At 45.6% G+C, this 13226-nt stretch overlaps 1 protein-coding gene across 2 annotated transcripts in view; it reads left to right on the top strand.

Moving 5' to 3' along the window:
* braf (B-Raf proto-oncogene, serine/threonine kinase) overlaps window positions 1-10305 on the top strand; it is a 17823-nt gene extending 7518 nt beyond the window's left edge. The window contains exons 4-21 of one of the 2 annotated variants that reach the window (XM_076044232.1): window positions 1-95; window positions 183-285; window positions 414-562; window positions 710-832; window positions 1081-1240; window positions 2554-2593; window positions 3349-3471; window positions 4195-4334; window positions 4423-4540; window positions 5001-5085; window positions 5751-5927; window positions 6424-6470; window positions 6781-6899; window positions 6986-7117; window positions 8157-8291; window positions 8743-8896; window positions 9285-9595; window positions 9627-10305. The exon at window positions 1-95 is cut by the window's left edge and continues 9 nt beyond it. In XM_076044232.1, coding sequence (XP_075900347.1) covers window positions 1-95; window positions 183-285; window positions 414-562; window positions 710-832; window positions 1081-1240; window positions 2554-2593; window positions 3349-3471; window positions 4195-4334; window positions 4423-4540; window positions 5001-5085; window positions 5751-5927; window positions 6424-6470; window positions 6781-6899; window positions 6986-7117; window positions 8157-8291; window positions 8743-8896; window positions 9285-9307 — 1923 coding nt within the window. In that variant the 3' untranslated portion in view covers window positions 9308-9595; window positions 9627-10305. The remainder of the gene's footprint in view (window positions 96-182; window positions 286-413; window positions 563-709; window positions 833-1080; window positions 1241-2553; window positions 2594-3348; window positions 3472-4194; window positions 4335-4422; window positions 4541-5000; window positions 5086-5750; window positions 5928-6423; window positions 6471-6780; window positions 6900-6985; window positions 7118-8156; window positions 8292-8742; window positions 8897-9284; window positions 9596-9626) is intronic. The other variant, XM_076044233.1, reaches the window with a different exon arrangement.
* Window positions 10306-13226: the final 2921 nt, after the last annotated feature.

Genomic DNA, 13226 nt, shown 5'->3' with positions numbered 1-13226 from the left:
CGCTGTGGGATGACTGTCCGAGACTCCCTGAAGAAGGCGCTGATGATGCGAGGCCTCATCCCAGAATGCTGTGCGGTCTACCGGATACAGGACGGGTGGGTCCCAGGGTTACTTTCTTAAGTTTTAACGTGAGAATCATCACATAAAAACATCAAACCATCATGTTCCTTTTTTCCCCTCAGGGAGAAGAAGCCTATTGGCTGGGACACGGACATCTCGTGGCTGACGGGAGAGGAGCTCCACGTGGAGGTTCTGGAGAATGTTCCTCTGACAACGCACAACTTTGTGAGTGTGAGGGGGCCTAGAACCACCTAGAACCACCCCTGGACCACCTAGAACCACCTTGAACCACCCTAGAACCACCCTAGAACCACCCCTGTACTACCTCAAGCTGTCGCTGTCGCCCCCTGCAGGTGAGGAAGACCTTCTTCACGCTGGCCTTCTGCGACTTCTGCCGGAAGCTGCTGTTCCAGGGTTTCCGCTGCCAGACCTGCGGCTACAAGTTCCACCAGCGCTGCAGCACCGAGGTTCCGCTCATGTGTGTCAACTACGACCAGCTGGAGTAGGTACCACCTAGAACTACCTAAAATCTCCTAAAACTACCCCAGAACCACCTAGAACCACCCCAGAACCTCTTAGAACCTCCCCACGCTCTGTGTCATCATCACTATTAATCTCTTCCTCCATCTCTTCTTCTCTGTGTCTCCAGTTTGCTACTAGTCTCCAAGTTCTTTGAGCACCATCCCTTCACCCAGGAGGACCAGGTCTCTTCTGAGGGAACCACGCCGGTCTCGGACCTCTGTCCCTCCCTGCCCCCGTCTGACTCCTCTGGGTGAGTACTGTCGTGGGTCAACCTCTGGCCTGTGCCCCCCCCCCCCCCCCAAAAAAAAGCCACAAAGTCGCGGTTCTAAATGTTGATATTGAATTGAACAAATCACAACCATTTTATATGGAACTACAAACAACCCAAACAACCTGAACATGAGGGAGACAAAGCAAAGGGTTCTGGGATTGTGTTTTACTGTAGTCCAATAGTTGTTTAACCACCAACTCCGCCTGTTCCTGTTGGTTGTGGTCCAGGTCTCTGTGCCACCCCAGCGTGTCCCCGTCCAAGTCCATCCCCATCCCGGCTGGCCTGCGCTCTGGCGAGGAGGACCACCGCAACCAGTTTGGCCAGCGCGACCGCTCGTCCTCGGCGCCAAACGTCCACATTAACACCATCGAGCCCGTCAACATCGATGTGAGTTTTTTTGGACCCGCATTCGTTTGGGGAGCGTCCTCGTGGACCTTGGTTAGGCCCTGTTGGTCCTTGGTGGATCTGGGTGGACCTTGGTGGTACTTTGTGGACTTTGGAAAACCTTGGTCGACCTTGGTGTCCTTTGTGGTCCTTGGTGGACCTTTGTGAATTGTGTGTTTTTTAAATCAAAGCTCTATAAGGTGCACATTAAAAAAAAAACTTAAATAAAAATAGCCTGTAAAAGAAGACAGTCTTTTCCTGAAATAAATATATTTAGATAAGAACGTACTATAAAGTACTATATTAAAAAAAAATTTAGATTGACAACTATAAATGGCTTATCATAATAAAATTATACATTTTCTTCTCCTTTCTCACAAATCCACAGATGCAGAGAACAAACATTACAAAAGAACAAAATATGACAAACCCTATTAAGGGCAGATTTTTTTTTTTCGGGTTGTGGCAATGCGCAGTTTCACACACTCCTCGTGCTGCAGTCTTTGCCACTGTTTTTGGTGGTAAAAAAACAACAAAACAATGTTGTGCTTCTGCCCCTTGCGTGTCTTATGTTTTACGTGTTTATGGCATCCCTACAAAAAACATCATTTTGTTTTTCATCTGATAATTTGAATCCAAACTATCTCCAAATTACTGAGCCGCTTGCTTTTTCTTTTACCAACCGACCAATACCTCCTCCACTCTCCGCGCACATGTTGCCGCTTCTTCCATGTGGTTGAAGTGCGCCAGTCTGTCTGTGAAGGTTCTCAGTTATCCAGGTTATCCTAAGGTAGAAGGGTTAAGTGAAGGCAACTGGACTTGTCCATGTGATTTTGAAAACGTTTCGCCTGTCATCCCTTCTAACTTCAGTGTGCCACTCTGGAGTATCTGTTCCCGCGCTTCCCCCCTCTGTCCGTAAAAGAGGAGGGGCGGGGCGGGGCCGCAGAGTAGCAATATATCAATATTTATTTTTTATATCCATATATCACCCAGCCCTAGTCCTTGGTAGACCCTGGTGGACCTTGGTTGTTGGTCCTTGATAGTCCTTGGTAGACCTTGGTGGTCCTTAGTAGACCTTGGTGGACCTTGGTGGTCCTTAGTAGACCTTGGTGGATCTTGGTGGTCCTTAGTAGACCTCGGTGGACCTTTGTGGACCTTCCTCACCTCCTGATTGGCCTCACTGTGCAGACGGGACATAGTTCTGATAGGAAAACCTGATCTTCAGAGTTATAGGAAGTAGGTTCCGTTCTTCAGGGTGACCTTGTAGAGGAATTTCAACACTAACTTTCCTGTCTTTTCTTTCTTTTACCTTTCAGGACCTGATTCGAGATCAGGGTCTGCAGAGGTCGGACGGAGGTGAGTTTTCAGTTTTTCAGAGACCCAAATTCTTCGGCCACTCTGTGCTTTGGTTCTCTTTTCTTTTCCATCCCACGTCTGTGTGTTCTCTTCTTGTGTGTGTTTGTGTGTGTGCGTGTGTGTTGCACTTCAGGATGAGTTTCTGACTCTGCTAGTTACCTAGCTAGCTAGCTAGTCACTTAGCAGAGTGAGAAAAGACCAGGGTGATTTTGTGATGGAACTGTTCCGCTGTCCTCAGTAGAATAGGATAGAATTGAATAAATGGTTTTTTTTTGGTGCACCAAATTGGAAAATTACACTTTTCGTTCATTCATTCATTCATTTATTTATTTATTTATCTTAAAATAGATTGACTAAATTCCTACTTCCTTGTGTCTTATTTTTCCAGAATTGACAAATTTGCAAAAATATTTTTGCTTGACTCGTCTCATCAACTTTGGCATAGTCTCTAGCTGTTTTTTCTTTTTTTTTTATTCTTTATGAATTTTCCAAGTTTCTTTAAAATTCCTACCTAAACAATCAACAGTCGTAGTACTACTCCTGGTACTGTACATGTACTTCTGAATAACATTTAGCTAACGGCTAACAGAGCAAAGCAGCAAAAGTTCCCCCATTCAAACAGCGGGTGTTGCCATTACCCCCAATTTTGTGGCTTGCGGGACGACAAGGGACATGCTAGCAGGCTAGCGGTAGTCGGCTGGAGGTGCGGAGGGGGGGGCTAGTGATTGTGTGTTGTGTTTCTCTCTGCCCTGCAGCCCCCCCGACCCACCACCCCGCCCGCTGCTTGAGGAAGCACCGGACACGGACCTCAAGTCCCCTCCTATACTCCTACCCCAATGACATAGTCTTTGATTTTGAACCTGAGCCCGTGTTCCGAGGTAGCCAGCAGGTCCTCCGTGTCGTCGTTCTTGTTCTGTGTTCTTGTTCTTGTTGTGTGTCTCACCCCTCTCTCTCTCTCACACACACTCTACACTACCATGTCCCTCTCACGCTCACACCGTCGCCGACAAAAGTTGTAACTCTCGCCTGTTTCACAATGTTAGCTTAAAGGCTAACGTATGTAATATTTAGAGAAGAAACAGCGGCATCTAGTGGTCGCATTTTAGATTGCAGCACTCTTTTTCTCACCCTTCCCCCTCCCGAGTTTGCCAGTGAACTACTCCTGAGAAAGAGTTGCAACTCTAGCCTGTTTCACAACGTTGGCCTAAAAGTTAAAGTGTGTCATATTTGGAGATTGTGAAGAAGAAATGGCAACCTCTAGTGGTCACATTTTAGATTGCAGGGCCTCTTACACTCCCCCTCTTCTGAGCTTTCCAGTACACTACGGTGGCCCCCTGCGAGCACCCAAACTTGGATCTACCTTCTTCTTCTTCTTCTTCTTCTTCTTCTTCTTTTATGTCATTGGTTTATTTCAGGACTGAACATTCTTGTGTGTGTACATATACACATTTATGTGTGTACACGTGTGTGTGTGTGTCTGTGTTTGTATGTGTGTGTCTGCCTGTGTGTGTGTGTGTGTGTGTGTGTGTGTGTGTGTGTGTGTGTGTGTGTGTGTGTGTGTGTGTGTGTGTGTGTGTGTGCGCGCGCGCATTTCCTCTCAGGCTCTGCGGCCGGCCTGTCGGCTACCCCCCCGGCCTCACTTCCCGGCTCGCTGACCAACGTCAAGGTCCCCCAGAAGTCCCCATGTCCGCCACAACGCGAGCGGAAGTCCTCGTCTTCGTCTGAGGACCGAAACAAGATGGTAAAGACCTGTGGTAGTTGTAGTTTTTTGTAGTTTGCAGTTGTAGTTTTCTGGTTGAATGAACCCAATGACCCCCCCCGTGCGACAGAAAAGCCTGGGCCGTAGGGACTCGAGCGACGACTGGGAGATCCCCGAGGGCCAGATCACCCTGGGACAGAGGATCGGATCCGGGTCTTTCGGGACCGTCTTCAAGGGGAAGTGGCACGGTGAGGAGAACATGCAAGCAATGTATACATATATATATATACACACACATACATATACACAAACATGTATATATGTATATGTGTATGTATACATGTATGTATGTATGTATGTATGTATGTATATATGTATATATGTATGTATATGTGCCTATATATTTATTCAGTTTTTTACCAATGATAAAATCAGTCATTCAGGCCAAAAATTTAAATGAATAAATACATTATATTTATTGTTACAGACCACATACATGTTCACGTACACTCATTTCCTGGTGGTATTGGTAGTACACAAATGTATGACAAGCGAAATCGAAAGTCGGAAATCGCCGTCACTCAAAAAATCTGAGTGTTTCCGATTTAATTTTCATATCGTATATGTTACCATATACGATATGATACAATATTATCGTATACATTTGTATTATTGAATTTTACAATTGTCGTCCTTTTTCTTCTGCAGGCGATGTGGCGGTGAAGATGTTGAACGTGACGGCTCCGACGCCGCAGCAGCTGCAGGCCTTCAAAAACGAAGTGGGCGTCCTCAGGTGAATTTACCTGCAAGTACTACAAAGTAGTAAAACATGCAATACTTCAAGGTTGTACCTCAACTCGCGTTTTTTCTGGAGAAGTTCAACGCAATGTGTTTGCTTTGTACAGCTACAGTTTTCAATAGGGGTGAAACTGATACTGGTATCATGTATTGGTATCGATACCAGCATCTGTACCAATAACTGGTACCGACACCCAGTACCAGCATCGGAACCCATACGGGTGCCAGTTTCGGCTACCAATATCAGATACTGGTATCTGGTATGGTATTGGTACCAATAACCGATGCCATTATTGGGTATCGGTTATTGGTACCGGTACTGATACTCGGCCCTATCAAGTACTCAGTATCGGTACGAGCTAGTACTGCAAAAAATGCAAAGTACTCGTCGTCCTCTGGTTACTTGACCTGGCCCTGGTCCTGGTCTTGGGTGTCTTCGAGGTCCAACATGCTTGTCATAGTCTTGTTACTGGTTCTGGTCTGGGTCCTGTTCCTGGTCCTGGCCTGTTTCTACTCTCGAACTGGTCCTGGTATTGGTATTGGGTTTCTTCGAGGTCCAAAGTACTCGTTGTACTCTCGTACTGGTACTGGTACTGGTCCTGGTCCTGGTCCTGGTCCTGATCCTGGTCTAACCGTCATTGTTGTTGTTTCCTCCACCAGGAAAACACGCCACGTGAACATCCTGCTGTTCATGGGCTACACCACTAAGCCGCAGCTGGCCATCGTAACCCAGTGGTGCGAGGGTTCCAGCCTCTATCACCACCTGCACATCATTGAGACCAAGTTTGAGATGATCAAGCTCATCGACATCGCCCGGCAGACGGCCCAGGGCATGGAGTGAGTAGTAGTACTACTTGTCGTAGTAGTTGCTAGTGAGAGCTCATTCTAGCTGTACCTGTACTTCTACTGCTGTACTTGTACTGATGTACCCATACTTCTGCACCTGTAAATAAAAATATTGAGGTTGTACCAAGGCATGGAGTGAGTTCAGCCTCCTACTACTACTAGTCGTAGTAGTAGTAGTAGTAGTAGCAGTAGTAGTACTAGTGGGAGCTCCATCAAGCTGTACTTGGTACAGCTGTACTGCTGTAACTGTAAATAAAAATATTGAGATTGCACCAAGGCATGGAGTGACACCCCCCCCCCACCACCACCACCACCACCACCACCAACAGGGTGGTGATAGTAGTAGTAGAAGTAGGCTAGTGGGAAGCTCCGTATGCCTGTACTATTACTGCTGTACTGCTCTACCTGTACTTCTGTACCCGTACTTGTACCTGTACCTGTCAATCATCTTGTAAATTGATCACCCCCCCCCCCCCCCCCTCCACAGCTACCTGCACGCTAAGTCGATCATCCACAGAGACTTGAAGAGCAACAGTATCCTCACCATTACGGATTAATAGAATGGAATGGAATGGAATGGAGGGTCCAGAGGGGGTCAGAGGAGTGGATCCAGACAGGGTCTGGAGGTTGTCCAGAGAGGATCTGGGAGGTTCAAGGGAGGGTCCGGAGTGGGACCAGAGGGAGTCTGGTGGGTTCCAGGGAGGTCTGGGGGAGGTCAAGAGAGAGTCAGGGGGGTCCAGAGTGTCCAGATAGGGGTCTGGGGTCCAGAGGGTGTCTGTGGGGGATTCTGGCCAGAGGGGTTCCAGGTCAAAGGTTAAAGGTCCTTGACGGGGTCGACCCCTAGACATCTTCCTCCATGAGGACCTGACAGTGAAGATCGGGGACTTCGGTCTAGCCACGGTCAAGTCCCGCTGGAGTGGCTCCCACCAGTTCGAGCAGCTCTCCGGCTCCATCCTGTGGATGGTGAGTGGAACCGCAGCAACAGCAACAGGACGTTACTGTCTCGGTAGTTGGTAGTTGAACTTCCCCTCTAACTGTTCCTCCTCCAGGCCCCGGAGGTGATCCGCCTACAGGACAAGAACCCCTACAGCTTCCAGTCGGACGTCTACGCCTTCGGCATCGTCCTGTACGAGCTCATGTCGGGGGCCCTGCCCTACTCCAACATCAACAACCGAGACCAGGTCCTTGTTCTGGGTGGTTCTGGGGGGATTCTTGGTGGTTCTAGGGTGGTCCTAGGTGGTGTACAAACTAATGTCGGGGGGCCCTACCCTACTCCAACATTAACAACCGAGACCAGGTCCTGGTTTTGGGGTGGTTCTATGGTGGTTAGGGTTAGTGGTTTGAGGTTTGTTGTAAGTGTGGTTCTCCATGGTTCTGCAGATCATCTTCGTGGTGGAGTGGAGCTACCGCTCTCCAGACCTCAGCAAAGTTCTAGGAGGTTCTAGATCGGGGTGGGCAAACGTTTTGGCTCAGGGGCTACATTGACTTTTAAAAATTGACAGATGGTCTTGGCCAGCACCCACTGCAGGCATACCGAACATAAACAATACAGTGTTTATCATAAACGACTGCTTGATTATGACATTCTAGCACGTCTCACTGCTACCAGCTGATTTGTCAGCTCTTATTCTTGTTTTTATTTCTGCAAACGCACATATACCGTCTTACCATAATTCCAGCATGGTTCCTCTCAAAACTGTTTTTTCTCAAAATTCTTCTATGTGTTGTGTTTTACTGTGAAACGTGACGTATCAGCTTCAACGCTGTTCAGTTCGGCTGTCAAATGAAAAAGCCGATTTGACTTTACATCTGAACGCGTGTTGAACAAAATGCAGGTATACTTTAAATACCTGCGTTTTGTAAGATACCAGCAGTTTAGTTTGTTATTATTTTTCTTTTTTACGCACCGTGCACGCACCGCGCACAAACCACAGACACTTTTGGTGCAGATTAGGGGTGAGGATTGACAGCACTGCGCCGCGGACGGACACTGCTGAGACGTGACGTTAGCATTACAAAAGTTCACGCTATCGCTATCGCGCTATGCTAACTAGGCAAAGTTACCTGCCGATAAAGTTTCGTTTAGGGGGGGGGGTTATGACTGGCCTCACGCGGGCCGGACAGAGACACGCAACGGGCCGGATGTGGCCCGCGGGCCATGGTTTGCCCATGTCTGCTCTAGGTTGTACTCATGTCATATTCTTCATATTCCTCCTGCAGATAATCTTCATGGTGGGGCGGGGCTACCTCTCTCCAGACCTCAGCAAGGTTCGCAGCAACTGTCCCAAAGCCATGAAGAGGCTGATGGCTGACTGCCTGAAGAAAAAGAGGGAGGAGCGACCGCTGTTCCCCCAGGTACAGGGACATCTTCACCTGCAGCACCATCATCTCCACCTCCACCTCCTCCATTTGCACCGCCATCACCGTCATCTCCACCTTCACCATCTGCACCATTATTTTCATCTCCACCTGCACCACCATCACCACCATCATCTCCACCTGCACCACACACACCAAAAATTATTTTTGAAAACCTTTGTGAAGTTAATTAAATCCTCCTCCCCCACACCCCCCACACCCTCTTCTCCTCCTCCCCACCTTCTCCTCTTTTCCTCCCCCCCTACTTCCTCCACTTTCTCCTCCCCCTACTCCCTCCCACCTCCTCCTGCTCCTCCTTCCCCCTCACCCTATGCCCTCTTCTCCTCCCCCCACCTTCTCCTGCTCCTCCTCCTCCCCTACTTCCGCCACCTCCCCCACCTCCTCTTCCATTTGCCCCCCCCCCCGCCCCCCTCTCCTCCACCTCCAGATCCTGGCCTCCATAGAGCTTCTAGCTCGTTCTCTCCCTAAGATCCACCGCAGTGCGTCGGAGCCGTCGTTGAATCGCGCCGGTTTCCAGACTGAGGACTTCAGCCTCTACGCCTGCGCCTCCCCCAAGACCCCCATCCAGGCCGGGGGCTATGGTGAGAGACAGAGAGAGAGCGCCACTGCCACCTGGAGGCCTGGGGGACACATTACACCATCACAACAGTTCCCCTTTTGAAACTCCGCTTCTTCTCTTTCTTTTTCTTCTTCTCTTCTTTCTTCTTCTTCCATTTTTTTTCTCCTTGTCCTCCTCCTTCTGCTTCTTTTTCTACCTCTTCTCCACCTCCTCCTTCAGTTTCCTTCTCCTCCTCCTTCTCCTGCTCATCCCCCCCGCCCCCCCTCCCGCTCCATCGAGCTGCTCACCTACTCGCTCCCCAAAACTGACCCAATTGATTCACTAGTAAAGATCTTAAAATCAGTCTATTACACTGTAATTACTGTGTAATTTCATCTTTTTTTCCCAACTCCTGTATTTTTGTTTTTCAGGAGAATTTTCAGCATTTAAGTAGTTGGTGTGTCGCAGGTCCCAGAAGAAGTCCAACCTCCTCAAAGGTCCTGAAAGGTCCAAGTCCAGCCGATCCAATTCATCGGAAAACTGAAAAACTGTGTCAAAGAATGTTGTTTTTTTTTCCTTCATCTTTCAAGTGGAAGAAGAAGAAGGTCTGGGACTAAGGTTTTTTTTAAGGGTCTCTGTGGGGTCTGAGGAATGTCTAAGGGGTCTGTCGGATCTCTGATGGGTCTCTGCAGGCTCTCTAAGGGGTCTCTGAGGGTCTGTGGGGTCTCTGAGGGGTCTGAAGGTTCTCTGAAGGGGTCTGATGGGTCTCTGAGGGGTCTGGTGGGTCTCTAAATGTTCTGAGGGGTCTCTGATGGGTCTGGGGGATCTCTGAGGAGTCCAACCTCAGACCAGTGAAGCCAGTTAACAAGCTGGACGTTTCTCCACAAGGTTCCGGTCCATTCTCTTCATTTTGTCGTCGTCATTTTGAATTTTTATTTTCCCCGTTTGGATTTTTCGCTAGTAGCCAACTTGCTAGCAACAGTCAGGCTGACGATCATCAGCTGAAGGTTCTGGTACTGTGTGGAATCAGACCCAATCCGTCCGGACCTCTGTCCAAAGTTCCAAACTCTCGTCCAAGTTTTCCACAATCCGATTGGACGATGAGTAACTCCCAGTTGTCGGGAGTTGCTGCTACGCCCCTCCGCCCCCTGTAGTTTGTTTCAAGGTCTCCTGTGCTTCAGAACTGTAGATTCTTTTGGTTCTCTTTTCTGGTTCACCGGTTCCGTTTAATTTCAATTGTTTCCTGTTTCGCCTTTAATTCTGTCCAGGCAGGCCTGCAGATTTATGGACTTTTTATTTATGGTTTTAATTATTATTTTTATTTAAGGACCCACTTGCTTTGTTTTTGTGCGTTTGTTTGAGGCGTTCAGTCTCTTGGTCGGATACTCGGCCATTTCAGGTTTCTTTGATTGTACTTTGCACTTTTGTCGGAGAAGAACGATCGGAATCGAACGAGTGACTTGTCCAACCATTTTGTTTGTTTGTTTGTTTTCCAAATGGAAATGATGTTGCTGGTATCGAATCACTCGACCCTCATTGGTTTAACATTATTCTGTACGTGGAGGAACGTTCAGGTTCTTCTAGGTCCAGGGTCCAATCCCTTGACAAGCTTCTTGTAGACCAAAGAAGCAGATTTAGCATGACCGCTACGCTTCACGACCACTTCACTCTTTGCTTTTATTTTTACAAAGTCACTGATGGTCATTAGCTGAAGGTTCTGGTACCGTGGATTTAGATGGGTCAGACTGGTTCTTCTGGGTCCAAGTCCAATCTTTTGTCCAGCAAGCAGACCTACCAGTTTATTCTTTCATTGTTACAAGATCACTGATGGTCATTGGCTGAAGCTTCTGGTACCGTGAGTCCAGTCTGGTCTTCCTCTCCACTGTTGGACCTGTAGATGCCCAAAATCAACACAAATCCAAACGCATTCAGTTGAAAAAACTACAGAAGTCTGAATTTCAAAATTCCAAATTGCATTTTCCCCCCACAAGTTTTTCTTGTGATGGTGACAGAAGAGAGATCAAGTATTTTACTCATTTAAACTCATTTGTCTAAAGTTTCTTTGTGCCATAGTTAAGAAAACCCGAGACATTAAACTCCCGGCAATTCGAATCCGCTTCGGAAAAAAATAATTTATTGGAATTTGGCTTCTGGTCTGATGATCGTTCCCATCCAAATACAACCAACGTTTCTGTGTCCTGTCAAGTCAAAAATGATTAAAAAAATACCCGTTTATTGTCTTCACAAAGCGATTGTTCCTCTTGGAGTACAGATGTCGACGGTTACGTTAAAAACGGCGCAGTACTAAATGGCGGAGTAATCATAAAATACAGTTTGTTCAGGCAGTGCGTAGCCTTATGTTGAGCCCCATCCACCGACTGGAAAAACGAAGTCTGGCCAACGTTACTTTGTCTTTTCATCGAAAAAGGGGCAATTCTACTTTCGCTTTGTCTATTTTTAACGGAGTGAAATCGGCTGTAGTTTATTTCAGTAGTAGTAGTAGTAGTAGTAGTAGTGCCTCTTTGTGCTGCCTTCAAGTGCCACTCGGTTTCGTGAAACTTCACTGCTACGCTAAAAGACCTGAAAGTTTAAAACGAAAAAGAAAAGAGAGAATAATACTTGCAGCTGCTCTCTCGAAAACGGTTTTATTCAACTAATAATGATCCGATTGTGCCGGATGATGATGTTCCGTATTGTTCTTGAACACCTCACATCGTCAATTAATGCTCGGCGGAAACAGCCGATTGAATTCTGCAGGGAAGAAAGGAGAAATGAAATGCTTTTTTTGCCGACATTATTCCTTCTCGTTTCTGCAATCAATGCTTAGCGTCACTTTATTCTTTTGTTTGTCTTTGAGCTTTCACGGAGGCAAAAAAACAAAAACAGTACAATAACTGTGGGGGGGTTCAACACCGTACAACACAGTACAAGTACCCGTTCCAGGATATATGAACTACTGCGGTTTTGCGTTTCTTCGTAGCACAGGTGCATTAATTTTTATTGAAAATTACCAAGAGGTAAAAAAAAACAAAAAAAAAACATAATTTTTTTTATGTAAAGTAAGAAATACTTTGTCCAGAACGGTGTGCACACAAAGTATATCGAGAAAAATTGATGAGACACTTTTCAACATCTGATTCAGTCAGTGAACTAATAGTTGACAATTCAATTTTAAATTTAAATTTGGAATTTGAAATTTGGGATTTGGAATTTGAAATGTGGGATTTTCACTTTGAAATTTCATTTCAATTCATTTTTTTTTTAACTTGGAATCTACTGCTACCAGCAATAACCATTTGAATAAAAAAACATGATGGGGACCAAAAGATAAATAAGAAAAAATGGATGCGAGTGTGGTTTTTTTTTTTTTGTTTGTTTGTTTACATTGTGCTGTTTTTTTTTTGTTCTTCAATTTTTTAAATGTCGTCATATTTGCATATTTGTATTTTGTATATCTGCAAAACAGTTGTATTTTTTTCATTGTTTTCCTTTCGCAGCTTTAATTCTACTACGAAAACATACTTTTGTTTAGTTTTAACAGGTAGTACTCATCGTAGTACTTCTGGAACATTCCTTCCCCTCACCCCCTTTCCTCTCTTTGCCTGCGCCCCTCCTCCCCCACATTATTTTTTTTTTCTTTCTGTTCTCACTTGTAAAATACTTTGTACAAAGAAATAAATTACAGCCGGTTTTTGCGTCACAGAAAAAGAGGCATGATGGAGAGACTGCAAATGTATAAATGAAAAAAAGTATAAAGTATGAGAAAAAATAAAAGCAGAAAACAAATATAAAAAAGGGGGTTTGCTGAGAATTTTGATAGTTTTTTTTTCCGAGGGTGTAAAAAAAATGATGGTGGGAGTGTGTAAAGAAAAAAATATCTGTTTAGGCTGTAAAATACTCAAGAAAGAGCTCCATGTATTTGTTGTGAATATGACAAAACAGATATATTAAAGAAATGCATGAAAAATGAAGGATTATTATTATTATTATTATTACATCCATATCCACACACTGTTGTTTTTTTATGAATTAGTACTATAGTAAAGAAGTACACACATCACTTTGATGTATATGTGTGTATATATACATATACATGCACGTACGTGTGTGTGTATATATACTTGTATTAGTAATATATGTACGTGTGTGTATGTACATATATATATATGTATGTATATATATATATATGTATACATATGTATATGTATGTATATGTACACACGTCTGCATGCATGTGTATGTGTGTGTGTGTGTGAAACGCACGAGAGTAGCTGTTGGGACACAGGTGAGCTAATGTGCTTCACTGCCATACTAGAAAAAAGAATTAGGCTCTGTATCACGTTCATATATAGTATGTAAAAAGAAAAGGCAGG

This window comes from Nelusetta ayraudi, unplaced genomic scaffold (assembly GCF_046127955.1).
Source record: "Nelusetta ayraudi isolate G7.1 ecotype Tasmania unplaced genomic scaffold, CSIRO-AGI_Nayr_v1 ptg000079l, whole genome shotgun sequence".
Lineage (NCBI taxonomy): Eukaryota > Metazoa > Chordata > Actinopteri > Tetraodontiformes > Monacanthidae > Nelusetta > Nelusetta ayraudi.
This window is presented reverse-complemented; position numbering and strand designations above follow the sequence as displayed.